The 22,202-nt window shown below is 43.0% G+C and overlaps 1 protein-coding gene across 1 annotated transcript in view; it reads right to left on the bottom strand.

Moving 5' to 3' along the window:
• The window catches only part of DTNBP1 (dystrobrevin binding protein 1), a 71,217-nt gene that overhangs the window by 23,958 nt on the left and 25,057 nt on the right, over nt 1-22,202 (bottom strand). Inside the window, exon 7 of the mRNA XM_066624880.1 lies at nt 16,047-16,069. Coding sequence (XP_066480977.1) covers nt 16,047-16,069 — 23 coding nt within the window. The remainder of the gene's footprint in view (nt 1-16,046; nt 16,070-22,202) is intronic.

Consider the following 22,202-nt stretch of genomic DNA (forward strand, 5'->3'; position numbering starts at 1 on the left):
AAATGGATAGACATAAAATCATGTATTATTGAACAACAAGAAAACCTGAACATTCAAATGAGCAAGTGCAAGGGTCATCAGAGGATCACATGGCTCCCACTGAGAATTGATGATTTAGAGGCAAATTCCCCAGAAGCAATTCTCTGTCCCAGCACAGAACTAAGATCAAAGCTCTAATGAGATCACTCTCACAAGTGTGCACACACCTCTTATGTTACCTTATATCTATCTAATCATCCCATTTTGCAACCTCTAAACCTATAGAGACCAGTGCCTACGTAAGCGTTTTGGGTTAAATGGCCAAAGAAAATTGGTTCTCTTACCTCCCCCCACCCAATTTCTTGTATACAGATATCAAGTGAACTAGTTATCCAAGAAGCACTTCAAGAGTAAATGAAGAATTCAAAGTTATTCATGAAATATTCCTTATTCAATAGCTTCTAGGTTCATTCTTACAAAATTATCTTTACCAAGGTATGGGGATGAGAGTACCAATTTAACATGGTTGTAATAAAGAACATTTGGTGAAACACCCACAAAGTACAACATAAATAGCATTATGCTAAAGGTAATAAGAGAACATGTTTACTCCTTAAGTAATCAAAGACTACTACCATCAAAACAATTGACGCTTGGGCATAGACTGCAGACACACGAAATGGCCCTCTTGATGAAGTTAAATGGGTCTACATCTGGTCAGTGTTTGGATGGATCACTGACAGGGAAAGCCATGTCTGTTGTGTTGAAATCCATAATGAAAAAAAATAGGATACAAGAGTAAGTATAGAGATCACGTATGCTGAAATCCAGTTCCAACAAGAAAGCTCAGGGCCACTTGCCACTCCACTTTCTCCTTATTTGTGCTGTAGTGAAGTTGATGAAAGGGTCCCTAGGGATAGGGACCTGCCCTCTATTACAAAGAACCACACTGAGGGCATATTGGTGCCCTCAACAAGCGAGATCTTTGCAATGTGCAGATGATGTCATTTGAGACCCTTTTAAATCAGAATACTTCACTTTGCTATGTTTGAAGCCTAGACATAAACTATCCATTTCTAGTTGAAAAGAGCAGAAGTAGGAATAGTAAGCTGAAAAGTAGTATTTAAAATGTATACCAAATAACACTAGTCAATAAGTTGACTAGACCCAGAAACCATTACTGTAGCCCAGCAATTTTCAAGTGTTGTGCCACTAATGAGCTGCAGGTGTGCTGCAGGAGTTCACAGCACAGTGGCTGAAAGTCATGTAAAGTTCAATCTTCACAACTCCTGCCTGTGACAGGAGTGGCAGAAGGACAAAATAGCTTACATGTTTGTAATGCAGTCAGAATACATGTAATTCTGCCACCACCTCCACAGCTTTCTCAGCACCTCTCCCTGAAGGCAGACACACTGCTTATAGAATTGTGTGAGCACAGACTTTCAGTTCTTATCCAGTCCAATGGAGAGCAAAGGAAGTCCTAAACATTCCCAGAAATTAGGAGACATAAGTAATTCATCCTGATCTCTTTGCTTGGTTCCATCTTCCTCTCTGCAGTTGTGCATCCCACATAATTGCATCACAGATAGGTGACAATAAGGACTCACCCATGGGGGAAGGTGCTTCCTTTTGAATTGGTTACTACCCTGCCAAGATGGTGGTGCACTGGAGGTGGGGAAGCCACTGGCAGGGTGCACACACTAGGCTGCCTAAAACCAGCAGTGCCTCTTGATCAGCGTGTCAGAGTGTTGTATTCATGACCATCACCCTGGCCATCACCGATTTTGTCTATTAGCTGATGAATTTTGCTATAAGAGACAAATCAAAGCTTCCAGGTGCATGTGTACATGATTAAGTTGAAATGTGTACCTTCTTCAGACATGATTGTGTAAAGTAGCCCTTACATTTATCACCTATACTTTGTCAGTCCCATATGTGGCCTTCTGCCAATTTTAACCAAATGCATAATTATAAACATCCCTAAATTTTAGTTATTGAACTTTAAACACAATCATAACACTCATTTAATGATATTTATATCCTTAAAAAAATTGTTGGTGTTCCTTGACAATTTGCACACCTCATCAGCATGATGCGAAATGAAAAAGGGTGACAACTGCTGCTGTAGCCAGTTAGTGCCATCAATGATCAAACCAAGTAATACAATTGTTTTTCTAATTATTTTGGTTTGGATGTGATAGAAGCTAGCTTCTGCAATTGCTTGGCCAAAAAGTGAGTGATATGCATTCCTCTAGAACTAGGTAATGAAAAAGAAGCAAGAAATCTTGATTTCATTTTTAGAAATTGGCATAGTTTTATGTCAACCACTAAGGATGCACCTCTCTCTTTAGGAAAACCACTACAAAATGAAATTATGTAAACTAGACTTTCCTGCTTAGCATCTCAAGCTAATTCACCATTTCTTTATCAATCAGATTCAATCTGGGCAGGAAAAAAAAAATCTTACATTCCCTTCTCAACTCACTGGTATGGTTCATTTAGAAAAATTCAGACAAGCAGACATGCCTGCTCATTTAATTTTTAAAAAAATTCATATAGTGAATGTATAACTATATTCCCACATGTGGGCACGGCTTGCCATTTATATCCCTGTATTTGGGCACTATGTGTCATTTATAGTTTTTCATTTGAGCCCTCCCAAGACCATGGATGACTATTACTTATACCAGTTCACACAATTGTTCTGAAGATCATCTGGTTTACAAGGATTATAGATGACATCTTATGCAATATCCACATGGTTGTGAACAGACCCACAATAATTCCAGGACATGCTAAAGCAAAACCCGAACTAGGATCTCCACAAATCAACAGTTTTTGCTTTTTTTGAGACAAACGTGACATGTTCATTACCAGTGTCATTTTACATTTGCTCTCTCTATGGATAATTTGTCAAAAATTATTTAGATATTTCTCAACACCAGCAATAGGTATTTGGATTTGGTGGATTATTCATGAACAAATGGCATATTTTCAGCATTATTGAAATCCATAATACATTCCATCTACTGAACAAGTGATTTTAATTGCAATATTTATAAATAATGTTCTTCATTAGTTCTTTTTGGTCAGGTCTTCTTGTCAGGAAAGCTTTCAATATACCTTCCAATGTAATGTTTTCTTTCAACTAGGGGCTACTGGATCAACTCCAAATGAGGCACACTATTTTACTGACTGGTGGTATTTTTTTAAAATCAGAAAATGCTATCAAGAATAAAGATAACAAAACATTAAACAAAAATTAAACAGACTATAAGAATATAAACCAAACAGTGATGATGGTATAAACTAAGCAAGCAGTTTGTTATCAGAACTAAAACAACCCTGCCATAAAAGTAGACCATTCCAATACTACGGACAAGATGCAAAAATGTGGAGACACTACTCTACCAGACTAATAACTGTCTTTTCACATGTTTCAATTCTACACTCGACTTTAGAGAAGTTTTAGTTTCTTTTTGGCTTAACCTACACACATATAGATAAGATACCATAGCATAACGAAGCATATAAAAATCGAAAGGAGTGAAGACTATAAAGAAATATCCAAATTTACAAGCCACAAAAAGTAAATTAGTAAAATTGAGGCAAGACAGTAAAATGGACTAAAATAATATATGCTTTAAGTGTTATAACTCATTAAATGGACAGGGTAATAATTGTTGCCATCTGAAATGAGTACATTGTCAGATGCTATCTTTAAAATTAGAGGAAAACAGAAGTATATTTGTCTTCAGAATAGTAACACGAAGACATTGCCCACCACAATGTCAACTGTATTAAAACACTACAGAAGGATTCTACACCAAGTTTTATTACAGTCTCTCAGACTAAATTAAGCCCAACATAAATGATTCAAGTTTGATTTTTAAAGACAGCCTTTTATTCAACAGATGCTTTCAAAAGGCTGTTTTTGACTCTGTTTTCATCCTGAGAACGTGTGAGGAAATGTCTATTTATGAAACGATTGCCAATGGCTGCTTTAAAAGCAAAAAGCAACATAACAGAAGCGAATCTCATCTGAACCTCTTAAAAGCATAAAGGCTCTAGATTTCAACAACATTTGTACAATACCTAGTTTAAGTGTTCTAAATGCAAAATTACATGCTTCATATTAAAAACATGCTTGAACTAGGATGCCAACAGTCAATATTACAGAAGCAATTCAACAGTAATGGATTCCTGACTACAGTGTCTGGCACTCTGTTCTGTAATAAATTAGATGTCTTTGATATTAATGAGTTCTTGGAAAACAGCCTATTGGATGAATTTTATCCAACGCCTGGCAATACAAATTGACCATGAAAGAACATGCTTACGTAATTACAGATTCAGATAATCATTAGCTTAGATTTATTTCTGCTCTATTAGCAGATTTTACTTTGTCATCAGGTAAAGAAACAATCATTACCAATACAAATATGCATTTTTCCTTTTTTATTGCTTAGCCACAAAAGCCTGAATCTAGCCATTCCACTACTGGAATCTAAACATTCCAGTACTGAAATATACTGAACATTCTAACTGGTCTTTAAACAGGAGCTGGACAGAATAATAACAGAATAAACTTTCACCTACAAGAATTCTTCTGACTATTCTCGGTGGTTCCTGGAGAGGACATGGCAGAGACAGGCAAGTAAACAGAAGCACAGTGCCAATCGAGTGAAACCTCCAGTTACCAGGCAGCTCCAGTAATGTGCATCTTCCCCGACATAGAAAGGAAGAGTGATGCTAGGCATTAATTGTCCGTCCCCCCTTTGAAAAACACAGGATATGCTACTTGTCAATTGGTCATTCACATAAAATTTAGACACACATTGACAATTCCTTCTCCTGCCGTTCCATAAGCCGAATGTAAGCTGTCAGGAGATGTGGCGTACCAGAATGCATGCCTGTATCTGGGAGCATACCACATGCTGCTTAAGAAAGGGGAGAAAAAATAATGTGGTCCTAAAAGACTGTACAAACAGCAAATACTTAACAGTCTAACAAAATGCTGTCTAAAAACTGCTGAAGAGATTTCAGTTCTGTTAGCTAGTGTTTATTTGACACATCTCTCCACTGAATTGCTGATTACTATGGCTCTGCTTAATATCCCTGCAAACTAGACTATGTACTAGTCTGACTAAACATGCATTTCTTCTCCTTTTGCAAAATATACACAGAGCAAATGAGCCTGTACTCCACAACACTGTGCTAAAGGGTGATGTATAATCAATAATAACTGTACTATAATAAAAATCCAAGATTTGTACTACTCACTGTAACCAATACTCATAAACATACCTATTTCTGATAATCTTTCAGCAATGTGAGCTTTTAGGCTTCTTTTTTTAATGCCTTCTGTAAGGCATTCATTAACAAAACCTTATTTGTTAGTGAAAATGATAATATATAACCATACAAGTATTTTTCTGTTCGGTAACAAAAAGTTATCTCCTAGAACAGTGGTTCTCACACTTTTAGCACCAGGACCCACTTGTTTAGAATGAGAATCTGTCAGGACCCACCAGAAGTTATGTCAGGACCAAAGTGACATCAACAAGCAGGGAAATTTTTAACAATCCTAGGCTGCAATCCTATCCACATTTACCCAGGAGTAAGTTCATTTACTATCATTGTTAAAAGCATATAGAGAGTAGCCTGTTCAGTGTACAGGTCTGTAACAGTTCTCCAAATGCAGTCGCACACTATGTCGCATCAAGCCTAATATATTAAAAATAAAATACTGAAATGAATGGGGACCCACCTGAAATTGGCTCACGACCCACCTAGTGGGTCCCAACCCACAGTTTGAGAAACACTATCCTAGAAAGGTCAATTCTGAGGACAGTTCTAGTACAGGTGAACGTTGCTTAGCAGTGTTCCAAACAGGGACGTCCAACATATGCAACCATGGCAACTGGTCCCTGCTCCCCTCATCCCCAAGCCTCCAAAGCCAAGGGGAGCTATACTCTCCTTGCCTCCGAAGAAATTCACATGCTGCCCATGTGAGGCTCAGAATGACTGAAACAGCCAAAAAAGATACAACTTCCAGTTTCCTTGGAAAACTGGAAGTGACATTTTTCCACCTTAAAAGGCATTTGGAGGCCCGGTGAAGCTTCTGGAGACCTTCCCCAGGTCTCCAAATGTCTTATAAGGCCAAGAAAATCACTTTTTGCCCTAAACCGCCTCCGTAGGACTCAGAAAAGGGGAGGTGAGAGGACCACAGCTTCCCTTGTCTTCGGAGGCTTCATATAATGTCAAGCCTTGCTTGACAATGAGGGTGCCGGTCCGCATGTCATTAAGTGACACACAGCTATTTCATATCTGGGCAGTTAGGTAGCAGACTTCCATAACTTCAGCGAACAACAGTGCAACATCTGAAGAAGCACCCCATATAAGGCAAATAATGGTGTCAGTGCCCACGGCCAAAAAAAAGGGGGCACAAAGTATCCTTTGCACCAGTGCTGAAAGCTCTGTCCCGATTCCCTCCCCCCCCAAAAAAAGAATCTGTCATCACTGCACAGCAGAGCATGGAATCACACTTTAAAAGCACACTTCTATTTCTAAAACAGGCACTCCCCTGTATCCAAGGGGGACAGGTTCCTGCTGCTACTGTAGCTACTGGAAACCATGGATAAGTGAAACAGCATATACATTGATACAGGAATTGCGGACATGGGGGGGCGCCTCTATTAAGAAAAACACTTTACATGCTTTGTTGTCTATGTTTTGTATGTATCTTTCCGATAATATAAACATTTAAAACCCACACAGAGATGACTACATATAGCATTCATTATATATAAAATCATGAAGTCTTGTACGATAAAGTGGGATACACAGTTGTTAAATAAATGAATGACTGAAGGAAAGACAAACCATACTTCTGGAAGGATAACTGCAAGAATATCCTAAGTCGTGGGTGAAATTTCTCTATTCAAGACTGTAAAATGTCGGCCTGCACTAATGTCACACATCTTTCTTTGCAGAATCACAACTGGGAGTCAAAGGTGAAAACATTGGATACTGAATTCCCATTCAGCTACTTCCATTAGATTAGTCAGTGGTCACAGCATCTCAAACAGTTCTTAATGGCCATCCAAATTCTATCCTGCTCTGGAGGAGGCAGGCTGCCTGGTCTGCGCTGTGTCCAGCGCAGGGTAGGAGCTGCTGCGCAACTCAGAGTAAGGAGATTTATTTCCCCTTACCCTGTGTAGCACGGTAGCCACCTCAATGAGGCTATTTGGATCTGCACTAGCAAAAAAGACTAGGCTAAACTCTTCGACCCAACCCTCTAGGTTTCCATATGCAGGGAAGGGTTGTTTTAGGGGGGTGCTGAGACTTGTGAGACATCATTTGAACAGTATTGTACCACATGCTGTCTGAAATGACACAATACCAGGTGCTTTTCTGCACAAGAGAAGAATATGAATAGGATTTTCCCACATCCGTTATTTTTCCTTAAAGGAAAAAGCTATAGGCATCTGAGCAAAAGTTGTATGGATTAATTTTTCTGGCTATTAAATGAATATAATGAAGTAGGAGAGTGTAGTGAATTTGGCAGTTTTTAAAAAATATTTTGTATCCCACCCTCCCTACAAAGACAAAGAGCTTAGGACCAAACCACACATTACATGTGAAGGTAAATGCAGCTTAGTGACATTCCAATCAGCAACAGACGCCATATGTGATGGACTATCCCTGTTCCCCCCAAGGCTCTGAAGCCAAGGGAAGCTGTGTCTCCCTCATATCTGGAGGTTTTTCTGAGCCCCACAGAGGCTGCAGGTGTCTACCAGCGGATTCTATGGGGCTCAGAATAGCCGAAAAATCGCAACTTTCCGTTTCCCTCCGGAAACCAGAGATCACTTTTTCACCTTATAAGGCATTCTGAGCCCCTGGGGCTTCCCCAAGTTTCAGAATGCCTAATAACTGAGGTATTCAATCTGTACATCCGGGCTTGCCCCCAGAGGCGTCATGAGGCATCTTGGGGAGAGAGGTGACCACAGCTGTTCAGCTCAGCTCCACATGCTGCCTCCCTACTTGCTGCTTTTGTGTGGCTCTGAACGAGGTGGGTGGGGCAGTGTGAGGTGGGGAGGGCATAAGAAACATGGTGGGGGAAGGTGGGGGAGCCTCCCCGCCAAACCGAGAGAAGGCTGGCTGGGCAGTGGCGGAGGTGTTGCATCTCATCAGCACAGGGCACGCTCCTGGCAGGTTTCAATCTGGGAAGGAAGTACAGGCAGCGCAGTGCTTTCCTCTGCCTGGGAAGGAGGGAGCCCAGCATGCTCTTAGTGAGGGGGGGTGTCCAGATGCCATAGCCTGCATTCCTCCATCTTGCCTGGGGGGAATAGGGGTGGCATCTGCATGTTGGGGTGTATGTGTGTGTGAGCATGCTCCCAACTACTTTGGGGGCGGGTTGTAATCTTGCTCTGTGTGGTTGCAATCCTATCCACACTTTCCTGGGAGTAAGCCCCATTGACTCAAATGGGACTTACTTCTGAGTAGACCTATATAGGCTTGGGGTCTATGTCAGCTTAACCAAGGATCTTCACCTTTCTCTTTTTCTTCCCCCTTCAAAAAAGAAAAAAAGCCACTCTTGAGCAGTCAAGCTTTGTCTCCAAATATGATTTAAAAAATAAAAATACCCATTCCTTTTCAGTCATCCCCCTTTTTCCTCCTGCCTCCTTTTGGGGGGGGGGATACTTCCCATGTTGGATGCTATTGTAAGACAAAGGGCACAATCCTCGCTGGGTCTACTCAGAAGTAAGTCCTATTGTGTTCAGTGGCACTTACTCCCAGGAAAGTGAGGTTAGGATTGCAGCGAAACAGTCTCTGGGTCTCAGTGCCATGTCAGTTTGCAATTAGCAGATACACACAAAACAAAGTCTTCCCCTACTCCTGCAGCCTTAGAGTGCTGGCAGCTGTTTTTTTGTTTCTAATGTATAATTATAACACCTTCATCCCCATTTGGGGGTAACTGAGGTGAGGTGATGTAATGGGGAGCCGTGGCCACTGGTCACAAGGATCAGGGGAGCCGTGGGCTGGGAAAGTTCGAGAACCACTGCCTTATAAGGTAAAAAAAGCTGCCTCCGGTTTCCCTCTGGAAACCAGAGGTTGCGATTTTTCGGCATTTTCAGTCATTGTGAGCCCACAGAGGCTGTAGGCAGATGCCTGTGGCCTATGCATGGCTCAGGAAAGCCTCTGGAAGCTTTGCACAGGCGACATTGTTTAAAGACAACATCACTTAACGATGGGATGTGAGCATGCATCCCTGTTAGGCGATGTACACCTGTACTATAGGTTTGGTCACTTCAATTTTGCACTTATAGCATTCAGGGCATAGTAAAACCATGGGGGGGGGTTAATACTTTGTCCATACTGTGGGTCTGATTAGAAGAATGCCCTCCTCCTGCACTATTCAACAAAAGGAAAAGAACTTCCATTCAGTTCAATGGAAGGGGATTGCTAGGATTTTGCCTATCTAGGTTCCAATCAGGTCAGACTGTCAGTGCTGATGGTCTGGGCACACTTTCCAACACAAATTGATCAGAAGTGCCCCCAGAAAGGAGAGGCACAAAAAGATGATGATGATCACTATTGTACAAAGGGGTGTGGATGTTTAATTAAAGCCTCTTAGAGATTATTGCACATCACCTATTTATTACCTTCTACTGCCAAGATCCAGTCAATGAATACTAGGTTTAAGCACTGCTAAATGAGGCAAAAAGCCATTAAGCACAACACAAGGAAATTTTACCATCCAAAGCAGTGGTTATTTTCATTACTCTCCCCCTTCCCCACTGCCATTATTTTCAATAAGAAGCCACCTTCAGAAGTACAATGGGAAGAAAAACAAAAAAAGAAGTACACAAATGTACATTCTCAAAAATGGTTACAACTGATAGGATAAATACATTCTTCATAGTGCTACTGAACTCTCAATAATAACTCACAAGGACAACAAGCAAGTAATGATGTAGGAACAGCAAAGTCAAGAGTTTTCAGATATATCTGGGCAGGAGGTCTGCTCTAGAGGGTAGAGCCTCCATTTGCCTGAAGATAACATCCACAAGGTCGCCAGTTCGAGGCCACCGGCACCGTGCGACCTTGAAGCAGCTGACAAGCTGAAGCCCAGCTATTCCATCTGCTCTGAGCGTGGGAGGATGGAGGCCAGAATGTGAAACCAAATCAGAGTGAAACACCTGGACTGTTGTGGTTCTTGAAAGACAGAACCTTCTTTCAATTGTAAAAATCCCTATGGGGATTTAATCAGTCTGCCTATGTAAACCGCCTTGAATAAAGTCTTGAATAAAGACCAAGAAAGGCGGTATATAAATATCTGTATTATTATTATTATTATTATCTTCAGAACAGCAGCCCAAGAAATGAATCTAAAGGTGAAACTTATGCCATTCAGTCAAAGAAATATTGATTGGATTAAAGAAATACTAAATGGATCAAGTTTTTTTTTTAACCCAACTGTATACAAAAAAAAGACAGAAAGGCAGGTTCAGATAAAACATTTTCAAATATATTATTTCCCCTACCCAAACAGCACCACTCATATCACCATATTGATGGGGATGGGTGGTTCCAATGTGCAACTTCACTTGTATATACTACCTATCTGACATTTAGGAATGCACCATAGGCCAAAACTGGTCATTCCAGAAGTACAAAGCCTTTACAAGTCCAAAGGAACATCATCATCATCATCATCATAAAATTTATTTGTATCCCATCCTTCTCCCTGAAAGGGACCCAGGGCGGCTTACAACATGTAAAAACAATTTTTAAAAGCATGATTTAGCACAGATAAAAACATATTAAAAACACATTAACAGAGGCTATAAAAACAGTAGTCAGAATAAAGTCAGAATAAAAAGAGCATAAAACAGCAAATCATAGAGGAATCCAGCCTGTCAAAAAGAAACTAAAAGATGTATAAAAGTGTTAAAAAGGCCATGGAATCAGAAGGCTTGTTTAAGGAGCAGGGTCTTCAGGCCTCGCCGAAAAAACTCAAGAGAGGGAGCCATTCTCAAGTCAAGGGGAAGGGAGTTCCACAACATTGGTGCCACTACTGAGACAAAGTCATACACGCCTATGTTTTTAACATTTGGAGGCTCCCTAACATACTACCCAAGCATAATTCAGCACACAATCAAATGTCAGAAAATTTTAATGGGCAATTCTGTGGACTATGCTTGGAAAGGTGCGCTGGCAATATGCATTTATACACTTAGGACATAACTAATCAGGTCAAAAATAACTGGGTAATTGTAGTCATGTATTGCCTGTGCCGGGAGGCATACAAGGGAATGGATAATGGCAGCCTATGAGGAGAAGGAGGATAAAATAGAATAAGACAAGGCTGGCCAGAAGGAGAGAGCTTGACAGAAGCTAGGGATAAAACAAGACGACAACAGGAAAGAGAGAGGGAAGCCGCTGGGACAAGACGGGCAAAAATGGAAGCACCCCAGAAGACTGAAAGAAGGCAAGGCGTATAGAGAAAGGAAGGCCCTATTGCGTAGATGAAAGCTATAGACACTGGGGAAATGGGTAGATAAAATAAAAGCCAAGGAATGGGGGGGCAGATCTGAGAGAAGGGGCAGAGTTGAGGCAAACGGAAAGTAGGCAAGATCCAACAAAAATAACTGGGGAAGAGCTATGAAACCATGACCAGAGAGTAATATCAATGCAATTCCAACACCATTCAGTCTAGTGCAGGGGTGCCCAAACCCCGGCCCTCGGGCCACTTGTCGCCCACTGCAGGTCCCCATCCAGCCCCCAGAGGGTTCCCCCATCTCCAATGGGCACTCAGCCCTCACCCCAGCCCGCGCTGGCCCGCCACGCAAGCTTCGCATCTTGCTTTCCCTCACTGCCGCTTAGTTCAGGGGCAGAGAAGGAAAGACAAGCCCAGAGGGTGCACAGGGCCTTTTATAGTGGGAAGGTATACTTCCCACTATACTTCCTACTATAAAAGACCCTGCGCGCATGCCGGCTAGTCTCTCCCTGCCTTGCCCATGGGCTGGGCTCCCCTCCCCTCCCGCAACCTGAGACAGGAGAGAGAGAGATCCTGCGCATGGGAGGGGAGGGGAGGGGAGGGGAGCCCAGCCCAGCCTGCAGCACATGCTTCCTAGGGATCATGAGGGAGGGAGGGCTGGTTGGCTGATTGGCCAGGCAGGCAGCAGCACATGCCACCCTAGCGAGTGAGGAAGGGTGGTTAGGTGGGCAGGCAGACATGCAGCTGGGCGAGCAGGCAGGCAGCCAAGCGGTCGAGTGGGTGGCCAGGCAGGAGCACATACTGCCCAAGCGATTGAGGGAAGGAAGACAAGGGAGCAGGCAAGCAGGCAGGTGCATGTGTGTGAAAGTGTGGAAGATTCCCCCCCCCCCATTTTTGTGTATGAATGAGATCATAAACTGGCTGGAATATCTCCCACCCCCTTATGAGTGTGAATGCAATCATAAACTGGCTTGAATTCATTCATTCATTTTTCATCTCTAATATATTCATTTATGTAAATTTATTCAAATTTGAAATGTAAATTAATTCTTTTTTTCCCAGCCGCCCGACACAGTGTCAGAGAGATTATGTGGCCCTCCTGCCAAAAACTTTGAGCACCCCTGGTCTAGTGGGTAGGAGTAGCCTAAAGCATTGGTTCCAAATCTCATACAGGGAAGTTGGGAACCTTGTAAGTCTTGGAGGGGTGGCAACGGAGCTGTAGAGATCACAGTTGTGCAGCAACCAAAGGGCTTCTTTTTACATACCTGGGGGGTAGTGCTGGCCTTTGGCAGAGTGTGGGGGGCTCACAGCCCCCTCTGTAGGCCTCCCCACTGCTCCAAATACCTCTTAACTCCCATTGCGACTCACTTATGGTTTTGCAATTGCAACCTGGAAGTGGGTCATGATCAAAGATAAGAGCTATTTGGAGCAGTAGGGAGGCCCGCAAAGGGGACTGTTAGCCCCTGCACACTGCCAAAGGCCAACACTAACCCCCAGGTATGTAAAAAAAGCCCCTTGGTCACTCCTCCAAGATTGCTGCAGCACCACTGCTACCATTTCTACAGGGCCACTCCCCTTGAAGAGGAATGCCCTGCTTCCAGTTCGCCTGGTGGGTCATGACCTACAAGTTTGGGAACTACTGCCCTAGAGTAAACAAAGTAAGCAGGAGTGACAGACTGGAACTCACTGTAAGTGAAAATAAACCAAGCACCACTCAGACCGCTGAAGACAGGTGTGCTTACTTGCTCTGGGAGTCTCTTTATTGTGATGTCACACGCTAACCCCTATAATATTGATTTTTCCTTTGGGGAAGCAGTGCTAAGGGTGGGTATGATGACAACTATATAATTTAAATAACACACCAGAATTCCACCAAGAATAATTATCAGTCAAAATAGTAGACAATATTAAATACTTTTTTCAGAAGCACCATAGATACTTGCCTATAAGTCGATCTCGCAGGTAGGTCAAGGCAGGGTCTGAGCCAAAAATCATGGAATTTTCTATGACCCTTGGATAAGATGGGGGCTAAACTTAGGGGGTACCTGACTATAATTTTGTCTGATTTTACCAGAGGTCAGATCCTGAAAAATAACCTACCAGTAATTGCTACCAAAGAGTTGTACAGTCTCTTATCTTATTAAAAATATAGTGAAAGATCCTAAGATACATTTTATTCATTACCTTTTTAAATTCTGGCCTTCACAACTTTTTTGTAAAAACTATCAGAGTAAGTGCCTGTAAACAAACCAGTAGAACCATTAATCAAATCTTTCTTTAAGGTGCTTCATGTGATAAGCCAGGGGCTCAACATGCAACATACAATTTATAACACATAACCAGGAGTGTGCACAGTGGAGAGACAAGCAACAAGGAATTAGTGTCAGCAAGTGCAGCTGCACATAGTTGCAACCCTATTTACTTAGAAGTAGATCCACTGCTCTCCATGGGTGTTATTCTTAAGTAATGGTGCACTGAATTTGTAGCCTGGGACTTTGTTTCAGATGGAAATGAGGATTGTATACAGGTGTTTAAAAGCCAGACCCCTAAACTGAGGGCAGTGTGAAATTCTTTGAAAATGACTTATCAGGAATTGTTCTGAGGCAGCAGCAAAAAGGAAAAAGGAGGCATTTTACCTTCTCTAAACTGGAAGGGAGCTTATGGGAATTGAGAAAGGGCTTCGTGAGGGATCTAGTGCTGCACTTCCATAGCAGCAGCCCTCATACAGACTACAATTCCCATAAGCGCCTTCACTTTGCTTCCTGTTTGGAGAAGAAGCTAAAATGGTTGCCTCTGAATACCATAATTATTAGTAAAAATTCTCCTTTTTCCTCCAACCCGTGTCCTGTTTCTCAGCCCAGTCCCACTTCACCCGGCAGCTTCTACGCTTCCCAGAAGCTCCCAGAGGCTTCAGCTTCATTCACTGTATTGATCCGGTATAAGTCAACCTAGGGTTTCAGGCTCAATTTTTAGGCATACATTGTTCAAACTTATAGGTGAGTACACACAGTGCATGTTATTATACTGGTAATGATGCCAAAGTGCAACAGTATGTTTTTCTGATCTGATGTGCGTATGTGAATATGATAACATGGCTCAAATATGGTACCGATCCCTGGCAAACTGGAAAAAAATTTGCTGGTCCACCACATCAGATAGCCCAAGAAGTACTGATCAACATTACTATTTATGCGCTGAAGTTAAACTTTGGGCCCAAACCTAAATGGGCCAAGTGCTGGTGCTGGGTATTGCTAATGTGCTGTAAGGCACATTCGCATCACCTGGAGAGGAGGGGCCGCCAGCACTGGGCTTCAGCACTATGCGGATGGCCAGAAGGCTGGCATTCCTCCAGCACCAGCCAGTGGTGAGTATTTTCTGAGAGGCGGGGAATGGGAGGGAGGGGAGGATTGGGCCCAGGAGGGGAGGGATGGAGAAAGCAGCAGAGTCTGCTGCTATATCTAAACTCTCTCCTGGCCTAGGCAGCCCAACACAGGCCTCCTTGGGTCTGCGCCTGTTCAAAAGTAGGCACAGATCCTAGGAGACTCAGCAATCGCTCCCTTACCCTGACAAGATTCCAGAGGTAGCCTCAGTGCCCACAGGATGCAGCGGCACTGTTTTGGCACTGCTGCTCCTCTGGGTACCACCAGGCTCAGATTGGGTTGTTAGTTACTCAAGAATAAGAAATTTCGGGCCCAATCCTATCCAGTTTTCCAATCCTGGTGCAGTTGTGCCAATGGGGTATGCGCTGCATCCTGTGGTAGGGAGGCAGTCACAGAGGCCTCCTGAAGATGGATAGGACTGGGCCCTCAGGAAGTATTTTTGGCAGAGGTAAAGCGTCACAAACCCCGTTTTCACATCGTAGTGTAGGTCCATATTGAGCCTCCACACAGTTGCAATTTCAAAGTAAACACAACACCCAAACTACGCAATTATGTATTTAGTTTGGTCCTTAAGAAATTCCTAATGACATCTAAGAATATGGATAAAGTTCACCACAGGTACAGTGCCCACACACTGAATGCTCTCCACAAACTTAACAGAATGCTGTTTGTCCACACCTTTTGGCATTTACAGGCACACACACACACACACACACACACACACACACACCCCAGACTATTATGGAGAAAGGTGGCTGTGCAAGCTTCCCATATCCCCTTGGCCCACTTCCTCTATCCACCTGCTCATGGAACATAAGAACAGCCCCACTGGATCAGGCCATAGGCCCATCTAGTCCAGCTTCCTGTATCTCACAGCTGCCCATCAAATGCCCCAAATGCCACCAAATGGTTGGAACGCAACTTCCAAGTTCATTTGTTGCTTTAGGAAATAGCATAACAGGCACTACTGTTCTACTGTGATAAGAATATGTAGCAAGGGAGGCAGAGTAAGTAACTTTTTTTGAATGATGATAGCTAAGGTTGATTTGCACAGCCTACAGGCAAGCAGTTTGACATTGGAACAATATTAATTATATGAGAATTGAAACAGAAGTTTTGTATTGATTATGTTTAAAATATCAAACAACTATTAATTGCAAAATTTTATACACTTTAATTACCTTTGAAGATCTCAAGTTCTTTTCTGTAAAAGAGAAAAGCAAAACATAAAATGTATTATCAGATTTTCACTGTGCAAAATATTTTGAAGGTAGTAAGAATGTAAGATGTGGCAATCTATTTAAAGTAGGTTATTAAGGAAAACTTCTATTTACATAATCAGTGTATCAGCTATAGATTGGCTTAAGAGGAATATATAGCTCTTTTTCAAGGTCTGAGCTTCTATCCCCACTGACTGCAAAAATAGATATGAATGTATAGCATATAACCAATTTACCTGTCCAAGTGAATAAAGTCAACCTATGAAGGGCCAAAGTAGATTATATGCCTGCTGCATGACTGGAGGATGTGCAATTAGAAAAACCAGTGTAGACAGAATGCATGGAGAATCCCAATCCTGACTGAGACTGCTGTGGGGGAAGGAGGATTTTAACCTTTTGTTCCCCACAGTCTCAATTCAGATCTTTCCCACCCCTTGGCAACTATTTGGTTTAGGAGTTGGAACTTTTCTCCCAAACGAGGGAGAGGATTTATTCCAGAATGGGACCTTTGTGGGGACTCTCAGGATGTGGGAGTAGCCTCTGCCCAACGTTTTCCCATGAAAGTAAAATCAAACACAGCAACAAAACTTCCGCTATCACTTTGGATCAAAACACAACATATAAGAAAGTCTGCAACTTAGGATGCAATCCTAACCCCTTATGTCAGTGCTGTCCAGCACTGACATAGGGGCAATGAAGCTCTGAGGTAAGGGAACAAACATTCCTCTGTGAGTGAAACCCAACTGCAGCACATGTCCCATTGGTACCTCTATGCCAGTGCTGGAAAGCACTGACATAAGGGGTTAGGATTGTGCCCTTAGGCACCTTCTTCAAGTTATAGCTCATGAATGTTGAAAGAAAACTGCTTCTGCAGCCTTGCAATTGTACAGAACCGCTGAGGAAGAACCATAAATATGCTGGATCCCCCAAACATATATAAGTTATAAAAAGACACAGACTCTGTCCAATAGAGAAAGTGCTAGTATTAATATAAAGCTGTGGAACAGTATCTACACTCTGTCAAGAATTGGTTACCACTCCGGCCTCATCAGCCCTTTGCCAATCAAGGCAGTTGCTGTAGGACAGTGACCAGTGGCCCTACTGCTCCAACTAGCAAGCTGTAGCTTATGATATCACCCTTCTGCTCAATTCCTCCATTCTGATCTATCCAGTGATTCACCCTTTCTCTCAACTTTTTGATGTTTGTTTCTAGGATTGTAGCATCCAGTCTTCTCCAAATTTTATATCCATTAGCTATCATTCCCTTCCCCCAGCCTCCTTCCCTTTTCTTTGCCACTCAGAAACCTCTACCATCTCTTCCTAACCTCACCAAAGTCTGGCTCTCCAGCTCACCTCTTAACAGGGCTGCTGCTGCACTTTGGGGGGGGGGGGGGCACAGCCTCCCAATTAACTGCCACAGTGGTACAGGTTGAGTCTCATTATTCCTTTCCAAGATGGCAAAAAACAAACTAAAGCAAATCAATTTAAAAAACAAAGTCCCTTCCCTCCTGCTATTCAAAAACAGCCTTGCTGACCTTTGCGATGTTGACAGAGTAATTAAGCAGACAATCCTTCAATCAGTCTCTCTCCAGGCACTTAGAAAGGCCATCTGAGTGAGTCCCTCAGAGCAGAGAGTATCTTTCTTTCACCTGCTCAGGGGGAAGGGAGGGGTTTCTTTGAGTGAGTGCCTATAGAGACAGAATGATTTATGAATTGTCAGCTGGCTGCCCTCTCTCACATGAATGAGGCTATTGTTAAAGGACTGTTTTCCTTTAATTTAAAGGGCCCTTCTCATTGTCTTGAGATAGAAAAATCTGTGGATAATTATGTTATACCTGTAATCATTTGCATGACTGTCCCTCTACAAAAGTAAAAAGCAGTTTTATAAACTGCTATTTTAAAGGGATGCATTTTTGCCCTTCTCCAGGGATCAGCACATTCCTCCTCATTTGCAGTGGCCATTTGTGTTGAGTCAAATCCGTTTATAAAAAATTAGTGTATAACAAGGTTGGACCTGTATTTTGCCTTCTCTCCGACAACAGTCTCACAATACACCTTTGGGACTTCAATATTCACAGCAATAGTCTAATTGATCCTTCTGTCCCTAACCTTCTCCTTTGGCCTGATTTTCATGTATCTTGCCACAGGCATGCTCCAGATTGTGTCTCTAAGATCTATTCCATGTTAGAAATCTACTTCATTGAATTCCCCCTCTCCACCACTTTGCTGCTTTCAATAGTACTCATTCCCCAAATTCCCTTTTGCTCCTTTTGCAATATATTGGGTTTCAGCAACACTGCCTGAACCCTCTTCACTTCTACTGAATAAGCAGACACTTTGTTTACAGATTTGCCTCTTGCTTTGTCAACAGGCTACTGCTCAGGGAAGATCATTATACCAACATTTAAAATAAATATTTTACATAAAGATTCAAACATAATACAGGTGGAGCCTATTTATCTGCATTAGTTCCATTCCTCAGCGCGATTAACAAAAAACACGTTGTGCTAAATTCCATAGTTACACAAATACACTGCAGCCTGACACTTCCGGATGGAAGGAAACTAAGGCAGCTGTTATCAATCCCCTCCCCTCTGCTCTGTACTCAGCCCTCCCTGTTGCTAGCTTCTTTCACAGTTGGGATGCTGACCTTTTAAGAGTCCAACCCTATGAGTTTCTACTCAGAAGTAAGCCCCATTCCAGTCAATGGGGCTTACTCCCAGGAAAGTGTGGAGAGGATTATAGGCTATATCTCATGCTTTGCTTGGTGGGAAGGCTTGCTTGTGTCGGTGATTGCCTGCACCATGGGGGGGATTGCTTGTGTCGGTGATTGCCTGCACCATCTCAATGGGGGGGGGGGAATTTGGCAAACACTCCCTGGGTTTTTTTAAAGCAGTCCCCTCTGTTGCTACCACACCTGCCCCTGTGTGAGTGAGAGTGAGTGAGTGAGTGAGTGAAAGAGAGCTCCATCTTGCTGCACATGCTCTGGCTACAGAGATTTTCAGCTCCCCCTTCCCCTCTTCAGCCTCTTTGCTGGCTCAGGGGCTCCAGGAGTGTTACTGTTCCTTTGCAAGGGGAAACTCTTCCAGGGCTCCAGGGTTATTTCCCTGACTGGGTGAGGCAGAGCCTTTTTGCAGTGTTTTGGGCTGCCTGAAAATGGATAGAGAGGCCAGTGCCGGGCAAAGGAGTGTGTGACTTTCAGTTCCCCCACCCCATTCTCGTAGAGACAAATCCACAGATAAAAAAATCTGTGGATAAATAGGCTGCACCTGTAAGTCTTATCTTCAGTCATAGTAATAAAATCAGTACAAAGATACACCAAGACTATAGCAGATCCTGAGCTGGCACAGAGCCAAAGAGGCACATGTAGGGACATAGGCTCCAGAGGGGACATAGGATTCGGTAGCAGCTTCTGCTGCCATCCCCGCCCCGTCCCGGGCCCAATCTGCCTGCCAGTCTGCCCTCCCCCCAAAGTGGCATAAAGCAAGTTACGGCAGCATGGATGATTGTGGTGCAGGTGGGAAGGCCAGTGCTGGCCTGCCAGCACCCACGGACAATCAGCTCATGCCACAGCAGGCAAACTCTGCCTGGGCCAGTGGAGGGCAGAACAAGGGCAGGAAAGGGGTGTAATCAGGCAGGGGAGGAGGGTGGATCAGGCTCGGGAAGGGGACTGGATCAGCAGGGCTGACTCTCACTGTATCCTATCCCCCCTTCGGGGCCTGATTTCTCGACACAAGGCTGCTCAGACTTCTGCCAGCAATTTTGCCCGAGTTGCAGCTGCTGGGGGTTAACCCTGGGCAAGGGAGCAAATTTCCCCTTACCTCAGGGAGTCCTCCAACAGCCTTACTCCTCACCAGATACAGCAAAGACCATTCTGGCACCGCTGCATTGCAGAGTGAGAAGTTAGTTTGGATTGCACTGTTACTTGCATATTTGTTACTTATTGGAAAATATACGAAACTAAAAATGGTAGAAATACCTCCCCAAAGGGGTAAAAACAGATTCAAAAACAATTTCTTGTGCACAGCACTTTGGAGCCAAAAGTATCTTAAGAACCTCAATCAGACAGATTGTGAGACAAAAAAAGTCCATAATGCCAATTTCTAAAAATACTGCCCAAGGAAACATTTTTCATCAAGGTGAGATTCATATTAGCACTGCTTAACCAAGGCTACAGTTGCACAGTTTTCATGCCTACATAAAAGCTAAAGTTGAAACACAAGTTTCCTGTGCACTGTGTACTACTAGTGGCATGCTTCAGGCCAAAGTTTGAATGTATGACATTCTCTCCAGCAAAGACAGTTAAGGAGTGAAAAGTAAAAACTCAAAGAGATTTTGGTTCTTAGATTATGAAAACAAATACAGCAGCATTCAACAGGCTGAGTTTCCTATATTTAGTGCAAAACTGAAAAAGTCTAAGAATAACATTTCGTATATACAGCAACATGAAGTCTTCAATGCTGCCAACAGGCATAACTGGCATTATAAAGTGTTATCTTCAAGAAAAGGGAACACTGGCTGGACAATGGGGAAAAAAGCTCAAGTCAGAAATTGAAAGAGTTCATGGTGTGCATAAATTAATCATTTTCATTCCAGAAGCACAGCTAACAACATAGAATACCATAGTGCAGGGGTAGCCAATTAACACAAGAGCTACATATGATACACTTCTAGTGTTTGAAAGCTGCAAGAGATGTTTGAGAGTAACAGTACTGAAAAAGTATTTAAATTCATAAATGTATTTACTCACCATGAACATTAAACTTCTGTCTTAATTCAGTGGACTTGCAGCTTATACCTGGTAAATTATACAGCTTGAAAATGCCTTATTTACCTTTCATATTGATTGTGATGCAAAAAGAAGCTCAGCCAACATATTTTCAAGAGCTGCACATTATATTTCCAAGAGCCATGTGTGGTTCCCGAGCCACGGTTTGGCCTCCCTTGCTATAGGGGGTGAAGCGTTTGGTCACAGAAACCCAAGTTCAAATCCCTGCATTCCCTGCATTCACAGCACTCACTAGATTGACTTAAGGGCCCAATCCTAAGAACATAAGAACATAAGAACATAAGAACAGCCCCACTGGATCAGGCCATAGGCCCATCTAGTCCAGCTTCCTGTATCTCACAGCGGCCCACCAAATGCCCCAGGGAGCACACCAGATAACAAGAGACCTCATCCTGGTGCTCTCCCCTACATCTGGCATTCTGACTTAACCCATTCCTAAAATCAGGAGGTTGCGCATACACATCATGGCTTGTACCCCATAATGGATTTTTCCTCCAGAAACTCGTCCAATCCCCTTTTAAAGGCGTCTAGGCTAGACGCCAGCACCACATCCTGTGGCAAGGAGTTCCACAGACTGACCACGCGCTGAGTAAAGAAATATTTTCTTTTGTCTGTCCTAACCCGCCCAACACTCAATTTTAGTGGATGTCCCCTGGTTCTGGTATTATGTGAGAGTGTAAAGAGCATCTCCCTATCCACTCTGTCCATCCCCTGCATAATTTTGTATGTCTCAATCATGTCCCCCCTCAAGCGTCTCTTTTCTAGGCTGAAGAGGCCCAAACGCCGTAGCCTTTCCTCATAAGGAAGGTGCCCCAGCCCCGTAATCATCTTAGTCGCTCTCTTTTGCACCTTTTCCATTTCCACTATGTCTTTTTTGAGATGCGGCGACCAGAACTGGACACAATACTCCAGGTGTGGCCTTACCATAGATTTGTACAATGGCATTATAATACTAGCCGTTTTGTTCTCAATACCCTTCCTAATGATCCCAAGCATAGAATTGGCCTTCTTCACTGCCACCGCACATTGGGTCGACACTTTCATCGACCTGTCCACCACCACCCCAAGATCTCTCTCCTGATCTGTCACAGACAGCTCAGAACCCATCAGCCTATATCTAAAGTTTTGATTTTTTGCCCCAATGTGCATGACTTTACACTTACTGACATTGAAGCGCATCTGCCATTTTGCTGCCCATTCTGCCAGTCTGGAGAGATCCTTCTGGAGCTCCTCACAATCACTTCTGGTCTTTACCACTCGGAAAAGTTTGGTGTCGTCTGCAAACTTAGCCACTTCACTGCTCAACCCTGTCTCCAGGTCATTTATGA

The sequence above is a fragment of the Tiliqua scincoides genome, chromosome 4 (assembly GCF_035046505.1).
Source record: "Tiliqua scincoides isolate rTilSci1 chromosome 4, rTilSci1.hap2, whole genome shotgun sequence".
Taxonomy (NCBI): Eukaryota; Metazoa; Chordata; class Lepidosauria; order Squamata; family Scincidae; genus Tiliqua; species Tiliqua scincoides.